At 40.7% G+C, this 18,652-nt stretch overlaps 1 protein-coding gene across 1 annotated transcript in view; it reads left to right on the top strand.

Moving 5' to 3' along the window:
• klhl29 (kelch like family member 29) overlaps positions 1 to 18,652 on the top strand; it is a 132,977-nt gene that overhangs the window by 72,301 nt on the left and 42,024 nt on the right. Inside the window, exon 8 of the mRNA XM_010788928.1 lies at positions 6,815 to 7,013. Coding sequence (XP_010787230.1) covers positions 6,815 to 7,013 — 199 coding nt within the window. The remainder of the gene's footprint in view (positions 1 to 6,814; positions 7,014 to 18,652) is intronic.

Below are 18,652 nucleotides of genomic sequence, written 5' to 3'. Positions count from 1 at the left end.
ATCATGCGCCTTTGTGACCAGAGATCTGCTTTATAAAACTAATAATAGGGGGAATAATCGGGCAGTGTGTGTGTGTGTGTGTAGGTGTGTGTGTGTGTGTGTGTGTGTGTGTGTTGAATTTGTTGTTTATTACTTAGTTTTTTCATATGCATCTGCATTTTTAGCATTTGCCTGTAAATGTTTCACTCTAAAGCAGAAGCTTATTCCTATCTGCTCAGTGCAAAGCAAATACATATGACCATTCCTGTGTCATTTATTAGTTGCTGCCATGACACTGAATCGTTTCACACACACATATGGTAAGAGGCGTTAGTCCTTGCTGACAGTAGTAAAATGGGAAAAGCTCAGTGGACATTTGTCATCCGTGTTAGCGTATGGCGGCTCCCCAGCTGCTTCTCTGCTGCCCCTGACAGATCTGAGAGGCTCACTGTTAGACACATTATCCCTGCCGCTCACTGTGTGTGTGTGTGTGTGTGTGTGTGTGTGTGTGTGTGTGTGAATGTGTTTTTTTGTGTGTGCTGTGCAGCAGCGAGATAGACCATTAGAGAGGGGAAGTCACAAGGTGTTATCTGGGTTGAATTTCAAAATACAAGTGGAAAAGCATATGGACTCCTCATAAATGATCCTTGTGCGAGGAAAATGGAAGATGGGGGGGATAGCCTGCGTGGGTGGACTAGCTAAAAGTAGCGTCTCCATATGTCCTCAGACTCCTGTGAGCACTTTCCATATGTTCTACTTGTTGAAAAAGCAACCTCCTTATAAGGAATGTAAAAACATCACGCCATATTTTTCTTTTAAGGCACAGTGGGCTCATTAGCCTTTGCAGCATGGACTGTAGCTATAATAATATGCATCCATTAGACGCCATCCCTGTTTTGAAAGCACACAAATATGCTTACATGAGTAGGCGAGAAGATGAAAATGACAGGTCACACCATTCGTCTGGAGGGACAGAGCTTGCATTCACTCGGCGTGCCTGAGCCTGTGCATGAGAGAGCGATTGCTCAAGAGGTTGTCGGAGAGCAATGGAGTCGGATACACACCGTGATGTCATGAGCTGAGTGCAAGTGCTGCACTCATTGCTCTGAGTGTCACGAGTACTCTTAAACACCTGCTTAGAATCTCAAACATATAGATAATTCAAATCTAACCCTTTTAGCACATATCATGCATCAAGTGTATGCAGTCTACTCTTCATGTGTGATTTTGTTCGGTCAGTATTGTAAGAACAGTCATTTCATTTGACCACTTAAGCCTCAATTCAACAGGAGGGCACAAGTTGGGAGAATGTATGTAATCCCCTGGGTATATCTGCCACGAAAAGAGATTTCATCCGCAAATATAAAGGATGAAAATTATTTTGGCAGCTTGGATGAAAGCCAGGTGGAGGAGATGGAGGAATGAAAGGACTAGACTGTTTAGAGCTGTTTGTATTTTAGTATTTTCCACACAACATCCCAACAAAGGGACTGGAGTAGAGGATTATCATGGTGCAGCTGTGTTGTCGAGAAGGATATGCCTCTGAATTGCTTATCATTTCACTCCATGTTGTCACTTGCACTTTCTAAAAAAGGTTTTGGAGGGGAAGAGTATACATATAAATCCACAAACTGATTCGCTGCATTGAGGGAGAAATCCAGCTTGGCATTTAAAAGCTGTGCAAAGCAAATCTGGAATGAATCCTCCCTAAAATGATTAAGGAGTGTTTAGCAAGTGAAAAGTGATTGTAAAGATAAAACTTGACACAATTTAAACATTCCTCTTTAAAGGATTACAAATAAACAGTAGGCATCTGACAGTTACACAATTTAACACGTCAATGTTGGTTTTGTTATTCCATGTCTTACCTCGGTTTTATTTTGCTGTCTTTTTGCTTTAATTTATATTTGAGTATCAATCAAACTTGTCTACTTATTATTGACATGTTTTATCTATAATGAGGTTTTATGTTCAGCGAATATTCACAATTGAAAACGTTCTACTATAGACGCAACAAAGGGAAGTTAGTAATTAAAGGGGCTCTATTATGGTTAGTAGGGTTTCCCTTCCCTGTAGTGTGTTATATAGGTTTTTGTTCATGTAAATGGTCTGCAAAAGATAAAATCCCGAAGTTCCACCAGAGACTTTCTCTCCCTCTATGCAGCTAACCAATCAGAGCAGACTGGGCTCTGGTTTCAGACAGAGGATGAAAAAAGGTGCTGCAGTGCAGGCAATATGAGGAAAATAAAGAGCCTTTTCAACATTAAAGCATGAAAACATGTCACAGCAGAGGCTCAAAACACAAATATGAAACCTCAGCATAATAGGGCCCCTTTAAAAAATCATGTGTTTCGACAAGGTACCAGCACTGATCAATAGTGGTATTGAATATTAAACAGGCGTAAACCTTGATTGTCCACAAGATGAGTCTGCAGTGCAAAGATACAAAAGATGAAATACATTTCCAATACATTTCACCAAAAAAAGGTAGTGTACCACCCCAAAATATAGTCATGTTTTGTTCAACATGCAACAAAACAGTCTTTGTTTCTTTAAAACAAAACCAGAAGATAAACAAGAACCTTTTTGCGTTATGCAAAACTCCTTCTTGAGTAGTTCCAACTGGCACCAAGCACGACTACTTTTTTTTTTTTTTTTTGTATGCAGGGTCTGACACTTTGGATTTGAATTTTAACAGCAAGTGTGCAACTTCCCCTCATTTCCAATGCCGATGTATGCATGTGTGGGCGGGAGAGCCAGGAGCGGGAATGGAGGTAGCAACGAAGAGAGAGAGTTGGTTCAAAAGAAATGGGTGAGATAGAGTTGGTTAGAATTTCTGATGAAGAGTAAATTTTTTATATTTCTCCGAGAAATGGAGGAATGTAACAGTCAGGAATAACTGCTCTACACTGAAATAAAGTCATCCTCTCTCTCTCTCTCACACACACACGCACGCACGCACGCACGCACGCACGCACGCACGCACGCACGCACGCACACGCACTAATTTACAAAATATTTGAATTCATGGTTGTTTATTTAATCAGACGTCAGCCCATGTGACTTTACATTGTCTAAATCTTTTTAACCAGANCACGTACACACACACACACACACACACACACACACACACACACACACACACACACACACACACACACTAATTTACAAAATATTTGAATTCATGGTTGTTTATTTAATCAGACGTCAGCCCATGTGACTTTACATTGTCTAAATCTTTTTAACCAGATTTTCATTGAATCAATGAACCAACCGGTTCAACAAGTTTGACCTCAAACAGCACATGATTAAAATACAGTACAATCAACCTACAGCTCTACTGCTAGTCTATCCATCTGTCTCTTTCTGTGTGTGTGTATACGTGGGTGTGTATTTAGGTGGATATTTTCGTGGTAAATACCTTACCTTTTTGCAGGCACTAGATGCTGTCTCTTTGAGGTAGTTTTACTGCCATTTTAAAAACATTTGGCAAGTGAAAAGAGACCACAACAGATGTGGGTTTGTGTGTAGCTCAGACCCGCAGATGGAACAGTAGCAAGCTTGTCTTTTCTTTACTTCATTTTCCCACAGGTAAAGGAAAGTTAAGTTGGTGTGCATGTTGTGTGGATGTGGTTTAGAAGGTACCATGACAAAACTGCTAATGAGAACACGTGTGAGCTCAATTGTTAGATTAGTCTGTCAATCCCGCCTCAAACTCTTGACCCGCGCCTCCCAATTCACCCGCTCTCTGAATTCTGCGAGCAGTTTGCTACTGAGCTCCCAGAAGACCGATTTTCTCCTATTCCTAGTCAAGGTCATTAAACGGACAGGGATGCATCTGGGACAGGTCATGACTTTATTGCCTTGTAAAATGTATAAATACGTTCTCCAGCCCACCTGAGCTGCATGTTTTCGAACTGTATAGAAGCAGAATATTTGGGATGCAAACTTCACACCACAGAAGACCACTAACATATTCCTAGCCCATCCACCTGCTGTTCAGAATATGAGCAAGATGTCCACAGGCAACCCTAGACATGTTAGCACATTTATTTATGTTGTGCCACTGAGGGCACCACCTGGCTGGAACTGCCCCATATTCAGCTTTAATTTAGCACCGAGGGTCAGTAATGGACCTACTTCAGATGACCTGCTGATACATGAATGAGCCAGAACTGACTTTAAATACAGTAAAATGCAGTTTGTTCCTCCTTTACTGAAAAAATACATTCTAGTGATTATTTTTCCAATCTAATTTATTTTCTATCCATGTTATAAACGGATGCAAAAAAGGCTTTGAATGCATTCCTCCTTTCCCTAAAATAAAATCAATCTAATCATCAATCCATTTTCTCGAAGGAAGATGTATTTATGTCAGGACGAAGTGATTGTTGTTGTGATACCTGTTTTGGCCACGAGAGGCTGTAGTGCACCACACCCATATATGAAATAATGTATGTTTTCTCAAGGGGAGTTTAAACTTAGCACATTAAATTACATTTCTAGTAAAAAACATGACATGACCATCATTTTACACAGCCTACGAAAACACACTATGTACTTTGGTGTAAGAGTACATGGAGAGATTGTAAACCCAACAAATCAGATTTACAAAATTGAATACTAAAAAAAAATGTCTCACTTGCATCTTGTTTGAAAGAAATATGTCTTAAAAGCTTTCACTTTAGTGTCAAAATATATTTAAAAAATGTGCCCCCCATCCGATTACTGGCATTAATGAAAGATGTCATAAGACAAAAGTCGGAGAGATTAAGACAGACATGAAAACAATAACTTGCAATAGAAAGCTCCTCTGTTTGTGACATGACTCAGTAACTATCGGGGCAAATCTCGCAGTATGGGGGCACTTTAATTGAAAGCAGTATTTTCTCCTCACCTTGTGAATCTTCACAGAAGAATTTCTCCGGATGCTACACATGCTTTGACTTTACCTTCTTGCTTTATTAGCGCTGGGAGCGAGTGCCCGTGTTTATGTGCATATTGGGGTGTTTTTTTGATAAAATGTTTAGTACGCCTGTGGAGAGGGGGAAAAGACAGCCCCATCTGCAGGATGCTGTTTTGCTATTAGGGCTCGCAAAGAGATGTCATCGGCAGATTTCCCTGAGTGCCGTCTCATCCTCTCCTGTTCCTCTCGATTTGTCTTTAGTTTACTTTCCCTCTTCTTGTCTTGTCTCATTCTGCTCTTCTTTCTCCTTTCCTTCTCTTCTGTCCTTGCTTGCCTTCTCCCTCTTGTCCTTCCTCCCCCATGCCATTCCCTCCTCTCATTCTTCTTTCTCCACCATCTTATTTCCTCTATTCTGGTCAGAAGCTCCGCAGGACATTGTTAGAAAACAAATGGGTCACATGCCAGAGTAAAAAGGCCTCAGGTGGGAGTAGGGGATGCTTAAGCAGAGTGTCAGCTTATTATGTGTTCTCCCCTGAATGATGTTGCTCAGAGTCTGTTGTTTTTGTCGCTGTCCCCTGCACGTCTCGGCCACGTCGCTCTGAGCCGAGGGGTCATCGGGGTCAATCTCCACCCAGCTCTCTGTTGCTCCGTCCAAGCTTGTTTACAGCTTTTACTGTCGACATAGATGAGGCTCCCTTGGGAGTACAGACGGGCACACAGACATTTATACACACACATGCTGAAAGAAAAATAAATAACATTCGGCAGCAAGAGCTATAGACAAGGTTACCATGGCAACAGGCTGTCCTCCCTCCATGGCTGAACACCTATACATTAGCACACATCAGTGTATGCTGCCCAGCAAAGGAGCAAACACAAGTATTTTGAGTGCAAACATGCACTCAAAATACTTGTGGTGCCGTAGTTGAGTATTTTAATAGTTTTGGTTCACTCCACATCATTAATTATCTTTAAAGCCTGCTCATCCTGCTCAAATCCTCACCTTAAAGCAAACGGTGAACATTTTAGTTAGGATTTCTTTATTGTTCGATTTTAAAAACCTGGTAAGTAGCTTCTTTGGATCATCACTTGGCATCAATGGGTTGTGATTAACCAGAACTGTGTCTTAATCTCGCTTCAAAGGAACATTAGACTCTGTAAGATTTAATTTGGAGCCGGAAAAATCAGAAGCAGAATGTGGGAAGCGGTTAGATACCCCCCCGCTGCCTCAAAAACCAAATGCGCTTGTGAACGTGAGGTGGTGAGCGGATGTGACTGAAAACTTTGCAGATATGTTATTTGTGGCTTCTTGTTGAATGATGAATCAGTTTTAATGACTGAATTAAAAGTCGCTGGAGTTGTTTTTAAGTTTTGTTTGGATATGTACAGGCGCCAAATACATACAAAAAAAACTGCGACTTGGAGATTTTTCTTGTCTTTTCATCCTTGCCTGGGCATTTTGTCCTTCAGAAATATAGAAACAGAAAAATGACACATGCAGCGTGGTAAGCCCAGGCTTTGAGGGCCTCACACTGACAGTTACTGATCTAATGGCCACGCTACTACCAGGTTTCCTTCCTATAACAGCACATGCTTCTTTTTTTTCCCTTTCTGCTTTCATGATATTATTTCGAAAAAAACATGTATAATGAGGTTGGGAGTTAATCCAACTGTCCTTTCTAAAGATGTGAGAGTCTGTTGACTGACTGTGATCTGCTGTGTTTCAAAGCTATTTGTTTAATGTTCATATCAAACCTCTTTGATCATCCCCTGGCAGTTTCAATGCCAGTATAAATTAATCTGCAAACACTGTTTTAGTACTGTTTACTTCTGTGTCTTTAGTTTTTCTGTCCGTTATGTTATCTTAGCATTGCTCAATGATTGCCTTCATCCTCATTTTCTTCTTCTCCTTGCCCCCTCTCTTGTCAGACTCTGTCAGACCTGCTGGCGGCGGTGCGTCTCCCCTTCATCCACCCGTCCTACCTGCTGAACGTGGTGGACAACGAGGAGCTGATCAAATCGTCGGAGGCGTGCCGCGACCTGGTCAACGAGGCCAAGCGCTATCACATGCTGCCCCACGCGCGGCAAGAGATGCAGACGCCCAGGACCCGACCGCGCCTCTCTGCCGGTAAACACAAACACACTCGTATAAAGAAGGATAAACTGATGTGCATCATCTTTGCCCCGGGTGACCTGAGAACAAGGTGGCAGTGACTTTATCTCCCGCCCACCAGCGTAGTTGACCCAGAACACATCTATTCTATTCAACCACACACACATACTGTATATCCGCTGTTCATATTTTACTGCTACAGGGTGACACACAGGTCATGTCTCTATGACGACAGCCTGACTTGCCATTGCAATGTATTGATTTTAACCCACAACAGGAATGAAATGTAAAAGGACTGTAAAATACTTAAAAGTACACAAGGGCATAAGTTTATGTTTCCAGATGTCAGCGCATGTTTTCCTTTCTAACAAAAGTCAAATGGATTGGGGTTACAACGAAAGGTTGAAACCATGAAGGCTTCCTAGGACTTCTGCGGGATGGTGAACGATTTTTCAGCAAATCCAGCGCATAAACGTCTCCTAACAAGTTATTAAACCAGCGAGGCACAGTCAGGTCTGTCATCCGTTTCTAAGCAACCGGCCAACCATTCACAGTCTGACCACCGCTGATGTACAAGCCATTGAAGACCGTGTTTGTTTACATCGTTAAATTCAAAGAATCATTCATGGAAATTGGAAGGCGCCCTGCAAATTGCTTTTGGCCGTCAGATTTTTCCCTAAGGTCGGCCAGGACCCCACTCCCCCCCCCCTGTGAAAAGAGCCCTAATTATAGTGTCTGCATGGCATTATGAGCTTCGCACCAGCACACCTTCCCATTCCGCACAAGTTATTTTCTGCTTGGTAGAATAAAGATAATTGCCTAACAAATGGCACTTTATGGAGAGGTGTGTGTAGTAGCCAACACTGTTGTCCAGCCATGTTGTGTGTTTATTTACCAAAAAAACAAACATTGGCTGAATTGGGTGTGGTAAATAATTTTGCATCTATAATGACCTGTAATACTGGTCAAATGATGCTTTATAAAGAATCATTTGCCTCTTGAGAAAAGACGTTTGTGGCATTATACGGGCTGAGCCTCAAACCATTACTCATCCTCGATCCAGTAGTTTGTCTTTTCCTCTTGAAGCACTGTCAAGGCCCTTTTTATAGTCTTTGGTATGTACATATCTTATGCCTCCTACAGCCCCATTATGCTGGTTGAGGTGTGTATTGATTCACAGCAGCTCGTGGCTCTGTACAACAGAATTATATAAATGCATAAATGCTGCCGGGATGAATACATTCATGATGCATTATACCCCCATGGCAAGCGAATGAGAAATATATGTAAGTTTTCCCCGATCAAGTTTTGAACCCCTCTGAAGCTGCAGCTCTTATTATGACTGACTATGTGGACTGAGCATTTTGTCAGCGTGTGTAAAACTGCGTGTGCACTTCACTTGATATACAGATAAACATGAATATGCTCTGACATTTTGTGTATTCTCCAGGCTTGTTTTATGCCTGTGTTGGCGTGATTGTCCGTGTGCATGCATGTATTGCTCAGCCATCTGCTGCATTGGACAGGGTGGGCTCTGCACAGCAGGGGGTACGGTCACTGGGATGCAGGGGTGGTGTGGAGACAGGCAAGTGTACATGCAGGACAGGCAGAGCAATAAAGAAAAGATCTTAAGGAGAGTTTGAGGTTGTTGAGGACAAGAAAGAGAAGGGACGTGGGACGGAGCAGGAGGAGAGGTTGGGATGTGGTCAGAGAGTATGGGGGGGAGAAGTAGCCAGGGGGAAAATAAATGAAATTTGAAGGGCAGACATTTGATTGAGTGTATTCCTTGAGCATGTGTCCACTTGTGTAAGCAGTAAGTGTATGTGTGTGTATTTTAAATGTGCGCAAGCAGATGGGCACCACCTGAGCTGGGTTGATAAGTCTGTCGAGCGGAAAAAGAAAGGAAAACTGCCATCCGTGAAGCACTTCTTGCTGAGCGCAGCCAATCTGTGAGCGTGTGAGTCGCGTGCATACGAGGGTGTAGCTTAGTGGGCGTGTGTGTGTGTGTGTGTGTGTGTGTGTGTGTGTGTGTGTGTGTGTGTGTGTGTGTGTGTGTGTGTGTGTGTGTGTGTGTGTGTATTAGGCTGCACATGTGCACACGTCTGAGTACTTCACACATTCAACCTTTTTACCGGTGATAAATGTGAGTTGAATAACATTTTTGCAGCCTAGAATTTTCATTTACTCTTGTGGGACAGATTTTTAATTAAGATCCTTTTATAGCTAGACTCAAATCTGTGAGTCCAACCATAGAGGTTATACTCACAGTGCATATGTCCTCTTTCATTAGCAAAGGCCCAACCATACTGCATCACTGAGGCCCATAGCAATATTTAAAATAAATGTAGTAAAATAAAACAGATAAAGATATATCAGCTGTTTATTTTGAATGTAAACACTTCACAAAAGCAATCATTTGTTTTATATAGGATGTCAATAGTTAAGCTTTTGGGAAAATGGGCTCATTGACTCTCTGGTTTTTGTATTGACACAACACAAAATAAAACTGTGTTAATGAATGAGTTTTAGAGTTACATTTAAAATGTAGAAGAGTATTTTAAACGGTTAACTACTTCTGCAGTTCACAGAGGAAGAAGGTGTTGTGTCTTACAGTGTGGGACTTAAACATTTAACACAGTGAACAGACCACTAAGAGTGACTGTTTTCAAAAGACTTCATATTTACATGAACTCTTTACTTTGACGTATCCTCTAACATATACAACAACACAAACAGATCTTTGATAAGCTAATATAGGCAACACAATAAAGTGTACACACAACATTGACATATTATCACCTAAAGCTACTAAAGCTGATGGCCAACGTGTTCTCCAACAGTGGGTCATTTACTAGTGAAGTTGGCATTAGTTTGACTTGTGTTTCTCTCTGACTGACTAGAATATGATTAACTCTTCTTTAAGCAACTGTAAAGTTACATAAAATGTAACCAATTAGATTAAGACTCAATAGAGGTGAGTGGAACTGCATAGTTCACAATTGACACCTTTTACTTTTGTTAATATAGAAATATTGAGTAGAGAGGCTTTTAATATTACATGATGATGGTAGTAACTAGGCGAAATGTTTATTAAGCTCATATATCATGTCAAGGATAAAGGAACCCATTAACATGAATATTAATGGCCTATGACGATTCACTTTGCAATGTGTTCGTAAGATGGAATAGTGTGAACTTAAAAATGTAACAAAAAGGCCGACATCTTAATGAGTACTTGCTCCATTAGCCGTAAGCTCTAAAAAAGTTATTTCTTTTGCAGCTGAATAGAAGCAGCCAGATGGTTTCCACACACCCTTTAATTATCTTGTTTTCCCAGGGTTTTCTCTTTATAAAGAGTCCCGCTGTGCTGCGTTGTTGCAATTAGTTTTTTCACTTAATAGCTCAGTTTTTAGTGATGGCTGATTTTTTTTATTGGTCCCTCTTGACAGGTCCTGGCCCATCAACACATTTTCACTGGCTATGTTCCTGTGCAAAGTGAATGGCTGTCGTTTCAAAACAGAAAAGTACATTTATAACAATGCTGGAAAACATTCTAAAAAACTTCTGTTTTCTATCAAAGTTATGACAAGGCAAGAGTCATAAAGTCTGAAAACCCACCAAGACATAAAGTTTATTTTTGAGTTGTCTTGCTGGCTGAAATTGCTCCTCGTTTGCATTCTGGAGTGTTTTATCGAGTGGGTGCTCTTTCCATTCATTTGATTAGATTCTAATTAAGGTTCCAAAATATATTCAGCATAGAAACAGGCTGTCTGTGATTCTCAAATTCAAACATCAAGAGAAGCTGAGTATGCTTGAGTCTTTGTGTGAATGTGTGTGAGCAGATGGCGTTATTGTATCTTTGTTCAACATTTTGACTGTGTACTAATTTTAGGGATACCTTTTTTTACCTCGTATTTCTGACTGTGTGTCATTTCTCCTGCTGCACTAGTTAACTGTTCATGAATGCAGGGGACTGATGTTTTTTCTTTGTTAACAGCCTGCTGTCTCCCTCATTTGGCCAGAAAAGAGTCTGGGGTAAAGTGAAAACTATGAGTGTCTCATAATGATCCTCAGTGTTTTGCGTACAGTATGTGTATCCATTAGCCGCTAATTGGTTAATTAGAGTGTGGATGTGCATCTGATTAGCTGTCATTAGACTTTCCAGGGGATCGGGGGGTATAAACAGCCGCTGGCGCTGAGAGATGTCTCACAAATCTCTGTTGTTATAGTCATAACATGCACTTTGGTTTGTTACATCTACGTGTGTGCTATTAAGGAGCAAGAAAAGTTTCCTTGTGTTATGCCTCCTGTGTGTGGCCCCTGATAAAATCCATACAGTGTTCCCATTTCCCTCTCTCCAAATGTGTCGCTGTGCTGGGCTCCGAGGAGGGAGAGAGTGCCAGGGCAAACTGTTAACTCAACCCAGCCAAGTGGAATAGCACTCAGACAAATGAGCTGTAATGACTAGGAGACGCAGGGGTCCAGCTCCGCTCACACTGTTTCTGTCTCGCTCACACACACTCACACATTGTTATCCCTCTTGAATATATACACTGCAGAAAGGAATCCTTAAACAGCAGCTACATTTCTTTCCTCAGCCTTATTTTCTCTATGTCCACTTCATCGTCTGTAATCAAGCATTCGTATATGGAAAGGTGGAGTAGTCGAGAATTAAGGAACAGCAGCAGCAACAGCAACAGGGGGAACTGAGATAAGAGTTCAAGTATCCAGCAGGTTCACTCCACCGTTTGTGTACACACGTTTTAATCTATGTAATCATTCCTTTCACTGGTTCAGAGTTTAAAGCGTTTTTTCTTCTTCTCCCAAACTGAGATCAGGGCATGTGTTGATATTAAACCTTATTGACCATTTTACATTTCATCAGCAGAGCCCATGTCTCGCTGCGCGGTGGTCTGAAAATGGCTGGAGTGCATTAGCCCGCACAATAGCTTGGCTTGCATCCAAAGTTTGGAGACAATAAAAAAAACCTGGCTTGTTCTGTGAGGTCCGAGGCCCGTAGGCGTGACATTCATCCACTCATTCACACCTCGGCCAGCCGGCAGCTCCTGGGAGGCCGGAGAGGTCCACCAGCACAAAGAAAGCAGAACAAGATTCACACCTTGTTAGGGGAACATGATCAGATGTCTTTTCCTCTGAAGTCTGCCACCTACTGCTTCTGGCTCTGGCTGATTAACACTCTTTTCTCCCATCGCCTCGACGTTTCCTAAAATGCTCCTCGTCAACGCTGACAGTAGCTCTTTTTCATGGATTGATTTAATTGATTTGTCATCCTCCTTTCTGGTTGTACTGCACGCTAACCATTTAGCAAGTCGAACGCGGCGGGGAAGCTGTCAGACGTTTCCAAAGACAATTATGAGCTTTTTTTTTATGTCAGGACTCTGTTGATTATTGTCCTGCTCTGTGTAATTATTCAGCCTGGTTTGTCCTTTGGAGCCAATGCAGCGTGAGATTACTCACCTCTCAAACTGGAAAGCAAGATGCGTGAGAATGTGCCAGAAATGTCTTAATCGCTCTATGTGAAGAGTGCCCTTCAGCGGATCCTCTTCCGATTTTATTTCTGGAGTCTGAGATGGTATTTGAGGCAGGGAGGTGAGGGTGATGAGGAAGAGGGAGACGTAGTGAGCGAGAAGGAAAAGAGAGAGAAAGTTTAATGCAGCTATTCACAGGAGAATTGAGTGTGAGTTTTTGATATTCCTTCAGTTTATAAGGGAAATCTCAAGCAAACATATCTATCTCTGTTCATAAATGTAACATGGAGGCGGCAAATCCAGATTAGATCACCTCTGAATGTCTGCAGGGGCTGCAGCCAAAATTAAAGTTCCATCCGCTTGACCTTTTGACTAGTGACTACTGTCAGCACGAGCTACCGAGCAGGAAGGGAGGAAGGGAGGGGGAGACAGGTGAGATATTGCCAGAAAAATTGACTCGTTTTCTTCCTAGAGCTGGAGTTCGTGCTCAGACCAAAAGCGAGCAGCATTTACAAGAACACGGATGAGCCTCAGCATCGCTCATGCCACAGCTGGCACCTTAACCTGCAGCAAGGCTGCCTCAGCCTCATCCAATATTCAACAGACAGACTGAACCTGCTTACAGCTGTATCAGTGCATGTGCTGATGGTGCAAATGGGGCTATGGCTGCATGTGTGCCTGCATGCATTTAAATAGTGAACATGTTTTTGGGTCATACACTCAAATGAAAAGAAACACTTCTCACTTATTAGCTAGTTTTGGTTTTATCCCAGTCTTTCTTTTTGTTTTTGTGTCCCAACTTCATTACAATACATGGACGAGAAGTAAAATGTCATGTGCTCGGCTTGCAGCATTGAAACATTAATTTAAAAAATTCAACAGGAACATCTTTCTCCATTGAAAATGCCCCAGTTACTCTAGGAACTCCTCAAAATCTACTTTGAACAGGTTTCATTGGGAGTACACTATGTTTTTTCTGGCAAGTAGATCCACCAAAGCCTGTTCAAAGCAAGGATCACCCTGAGTATTGGGGACAGGCACTGTTTCTCGAAAGACACAATGCCGTTGAATACATTTTATTTGATTGTACAATGCTGCGAGCACCATAAAGCACAAACCTTGATTTTATTGGAGGTGAAAATCTCAGAAAATGATACATTTGAAACTAGGACAAATAAGACAGAAACTCATTGCATGGCTAGAAACCAATTAAGATATATCAGTCATTTTAGTGTACTCACACTTTGAACATAGGTCGTGGACCCCTTTGCTTGAGTTTTGCTCGACAAACAACACACGCCAAAAAATGTGCATGCACACGCACTTCAAATTGTGCACATTTATACATATTGTACCTTCCTGGATGATGTTTTGAGGGCATTTGGCCCCTTGATTCTCAGCATAGCAAATGAACACCCTGGGAGAGAAATCATAGGCTTAGGGAGGGGGGGAAAGAGAAAGATTAGAGAGAAGCGTTTGAGATAAGAGGAAATGGTTATGGACCAGCAGTGAGATATGAATGGCTCTGAGAGACAGACTGCCAGTGTCTCTGTGCCTGTGATACCCAGTGTAGCGGCCAAAATCATATAGAAATAAAACAGATAATGAACTTAAAATAATACAGCCGCTGAGGCACTAGTTAGCAGATCTTGGGTCAATGATCCAGGTCCAGACAAGAATCTCCGTTGTGCATTTATTATGATCCGATATCATTGACAATGAACATGTTTCCCATGGTTTGTTCCTTAAGCCTTTCCTATGGCTGTCCTTTCTTGTGGTTGGGAAACCCTGATAAAAAACCATGTGCCTACTAGTGCTCTGGCTCCCACCTCCACCTGTGTCACCCAGTGCTCAAACATGCCTTCAAAATAAAAGCATAGAAACCACTTTAACTTATGACACTAACTAAGAATACATTTACAATAAACACTATAAACAGCAAGAAAATAAATGTTAAACTATTAAATAATACTGTAACGACGAGACGCCGTTACTAGAGCTCACGTGGACATCTGGATATAATCATTGTACTGTGTGGGGTATATTGACGACAACTTCCCTGTTCCCCATGTATGTTGTTGCTGATTGTGTGCACCTGGTGCCCTGGGTTGTCTCCTTCCCCCTCACCTGTGTTTAATTGCTCCCCCTCACCTGTGTCTTGTTAGTCTGTGTATTTAAGTGCTGTTTCTTGTGAGAGTGGTAGGGTGTGTGAGATCCTGGTGGCTGCAGGCTGGGCTCGCGTGAACAGCAGCAGGATTGAAGCTGTGTGTAATATGTTCATGTTTTAATAAAATGCCCACGTCGGGTTATATTTTTGGACGTTCTGCCTCCTTGCTTGGTCGGGCCGCTCAACGGTCAGTCTCACAAATACAAAGAGATATATAGCTCCAACACCCAGTGAGACAGTTTTCCTGTCATACAGTATATGAATACATTCACACATATATTTAAACATCTGACACCTTTATTAAACCTCAGACAGATTTGTCTCCTCACGAGACCAGACCAGATGTTGGTTTTTCATTGTCTTCTGTGTATTCCTGTGGTGTATGTAGTTAATGGCTGCCTGCAAAGCGCCCACATTTCCTTCAGGATAATAATAAAGTTAAAGACGATTGAGAAATGAATCTTTATTGTTCATAATATGACAGTGTGAGCAAATATTTGAGCAACGTAGTCCTTAAAGTATGCTAGTGAGTCAAATGCGTCCTCAGTTCAAATATGTACTCGTCATAAAGAGGATGTACAAATTGACTTCATGTATCAAGATATACAGTAGAGCATTTCAGGGTCAATAGCCTAATGAAAGCAGAACATAATCAATGATGATGCAGTACGTCTGTTGCAGATAGGTGGGTGGTTGCTGAGCTATTAACATTAACAGTGCTTCTTTAGTTTTCTTCTTAAGTGATCAACGGACAAAGCAATCCAAGACTGAGCTTACCATCAATTGCAGCTAATCATATTTTTTACCATTCTTTGGAAAAAATGTATGCAACAAATTTATTAAATCACAGGAAACATCAAGTATCTACTGTTATTTAATTTCCATATTAATATGCATCCTGTTATTTCCCACTGAGAAACGCAGACATTAATGCAATGATTTTTGAAATGTACACATTCACTGAGAAAAAAAAGAAAATGTATTCAACTTATACATGTAAAACATGGAATATCTATTTTTGTGTAGGATTTTTAAACACTGAAAGAATCTGAAGGATTGGACAATGCTGTCCCTCAAACAATTATAACAAGTGGCACAAACAAAGCAGTTTTGACCTAAAATCTGTTTTTGCATCAGCAGTTTTATTTCAGATGCTCATTTCTGTCCGATTCCTAAAGTTAATTTGAAAACCTTTATCTGCCAATACAGATGATGTGCTGATGCCCTGCACGCTTAGTTTACAATTCAGTTTTACAGTTCATTTTCAACCTTGGACAACATCCTTTATTTATTTTTATTTATTTATTCTACTAAAATCATACAAAAACTAAAACGTATAATTCATACACACAAATGAACAAAATTAGTAGCCCTCCCGTGCATCATCATTAGCATCAATATAACGATGGCATTTATTTCGTCAAAAAAGTATAGAAATTAAGGAGTACAAAGAAATAATGACAACTAATGAAAACTGGAAAAAAAATAGAAAATAAAAGTTAGGGCAAGAAAAAAGTAAATGCATATACAGATGTAGCGATTCATTTCAGACAGTTTGAAACGCGAGGGCCGTGATTGGTACGTGATCTGCCCTCGCTCAAGGGAAAACCTCCAGCTTGACTTGAGACCGCCCCCGTGATAGATAAATGTAATTATAATGAAGCCAGCTGCAATGGATCATTGATCCACCAGGGGGTGCAGTGGGGTTCCACACTGGAGCTCATTTGAAATAAAGTGAGATACAGTATGCTGGATGTACAGCGGAACTTTGTTAAGATCCATATGTCACGGATATCATACTACTGTGCTAAATAAGAGACATGTAATCATTTACAAAACATCACCATGTTGTTATTTAACAAAATAATTTTGTTATTCGAAAAAAACGAACGGGAGGAAATGCAGCCCGGCTCTCGATTTTTAATCCTAATTTAATCATCATCTTCACCACGATCATTTATGTTTATGTTCGCCGAATTGACATGAAATCACTGACACATATGAATATACTGTATTCAACTTCATTAAAACGTTATTAACGTGCCTAAACTCAGTAATTCACCAAAAATATGTATATTTTAATGGAGCTTCGTCGGTCGATCAGGATCCCAAAGTGTAGCGGAGGGATCCTCATATGGATGAAGGGTGTTATTTTCCCCATAAGGAACAAGTCGCTGCAAATTATCCCGCTTATTACATGGCCACATTCTCAACAAAGTAACGACATGACTCCCAATATTAATTGAAATGCTTTTATGGATTTAGAAAATGTTTTTATTGATTTAAAAAATAGTTGTCTGTATTGATTTAAATTGACATGCATCCGCTAAGAAAAATAGTCCCCTTCGTGTGTCTCAGACGACATGATCTCATTGTTCATCTTCATGAGTTTAGAACATGAATCATTTTCATCTTCGTGTGTCGTAGAACATGATCCATTTTCATCTTCAAATGAGTTTAGAACATGAACTCTTTTCCATCTTCGGGTAAGTCAGAACCGCGAACTCATTTCTCATCTCGTCGTGTCAGAACAACTGTCCTCCTTTTCTCTTCATGAGTCAGAACATGACTCATTTTCATCTTCGATGAGTCTAGAAACATGACTCATTTTCATTCATCAGGGGTCTCACATCCGCTATTTAGACCAATGTCATTTTCAGGACGTAAGTTTGTCAAAGGAGTTCATTCTTCATCTTTTCATAACTAGTAGTTTTATATCCTTTCATCGCTGTCAATTTTCACTCGTAACGTCTAACCAGGTAAAGTCTTATTATCTAATACTACTACCAAAATATCTACTCAACCTAGTAATTTCACAAGGAGTTCGGACCCATTTGCCGTCGATCATAACTCGTACTGAAACAATATGACGTCCCATCGAAGACCACCTAGAATGAGGTCACCTTGATTTTCAGACTAAATTGTGAACTAATATAAAGTGAATTAATTAGGTCTAGGACACTTCATTGATTTCCATAATTATGTACATCACCTCAGTTTTCATGTGGTACATGGAGACTTGCATCACCTCGTCTTCTTGTTTCTCATCGTTGTTTGTGTAACTTTATGAATTTATTTCATCGTTATAGAGGTTTAACACGGGGTTCATACATGAACAACTCAAATCCCTTCGAATCAATGAAATGTGGTACACCGCATATTTCTATTTTTTCTGAATTCGGACGTGTCTCCGTCTTTTCTGTAAAAGTTTTCGCACGTTGTAACGACGGTTGTTGGTATATTTGACCTGACGAGGTGTTAAAGTTTTACTTTACGAAAGATAATATAAAGATAGATCTGAACTGAGAACCTCAAGACATAATAATTATGACGACGAAATCAACAAGACTTGACGACTTTAGCGAGCCATAAGGCACCCAGCCCCTCGGCCCCGAGCCTAGGAACAGTGGAAGAACGTATGGACTACTCAAACGTTAGGGACTACAATTTTTTCGGAGTCAGTCGGAATTAAGTACTTATTTTTGTAGAGTCAGTCGTTTGAGTTTCGATTTCACGTTATGGTCAAGTCGTACCAATGATAACATATTACAATAACAACAATGTCAGTATCTCTCGACATGTATAACCTTACTAAAGAATTAATGTCAATCCGATAAAAAATGTTACACACACCCTTCCTAAATAATTTTAATGTTACTTAATAACAGTAAGAGTTCAGAAAATCTCTTCACACCTTGATATTCGACTTAAATGTATTGTAGAAATAATGATCTTGTTGTAATTTTCGGTGTTATTTATTCTAGTGTTAATTAAGATCAATAAAAATGGAGGGCATAACGCAGTTCGGTGGTGAAGTACTACAACAATGCAGGTGATTGACAATTCAACAGTGTATGTCAGATACCAGTGAGTCTCATTTGGATGACAATTAAATCGACGACCTCTGCTCCCCCCTCCCCCTCTCCTCGACACCAACTCCCGGTAATCACACATTTATGTGTCGACTCTCGACGCAGAAGTTAAGTCTGAACATTTTT

The sequence above is a fragment of the Notothenia coriiceps genome, unplaced genomic scaffold (assembly GCF_000735185.1).
Source record: "Notothenia coriiceps isolate Sejong01 unplaced genomic scaffold, NC01 NC01_scaffold00032378, whole genome shotgun sequence".
NCBI lineage: Eukaryota > Metazoa > Chordata > Actinopteri > Perciformes > Nototheniidae > Notothenia > Notothenia coriiceps.
Note: the sequence above shows the minus strand (reverse complement) of the source record. Positions and strands in the feature narration are given on the sequence as shown.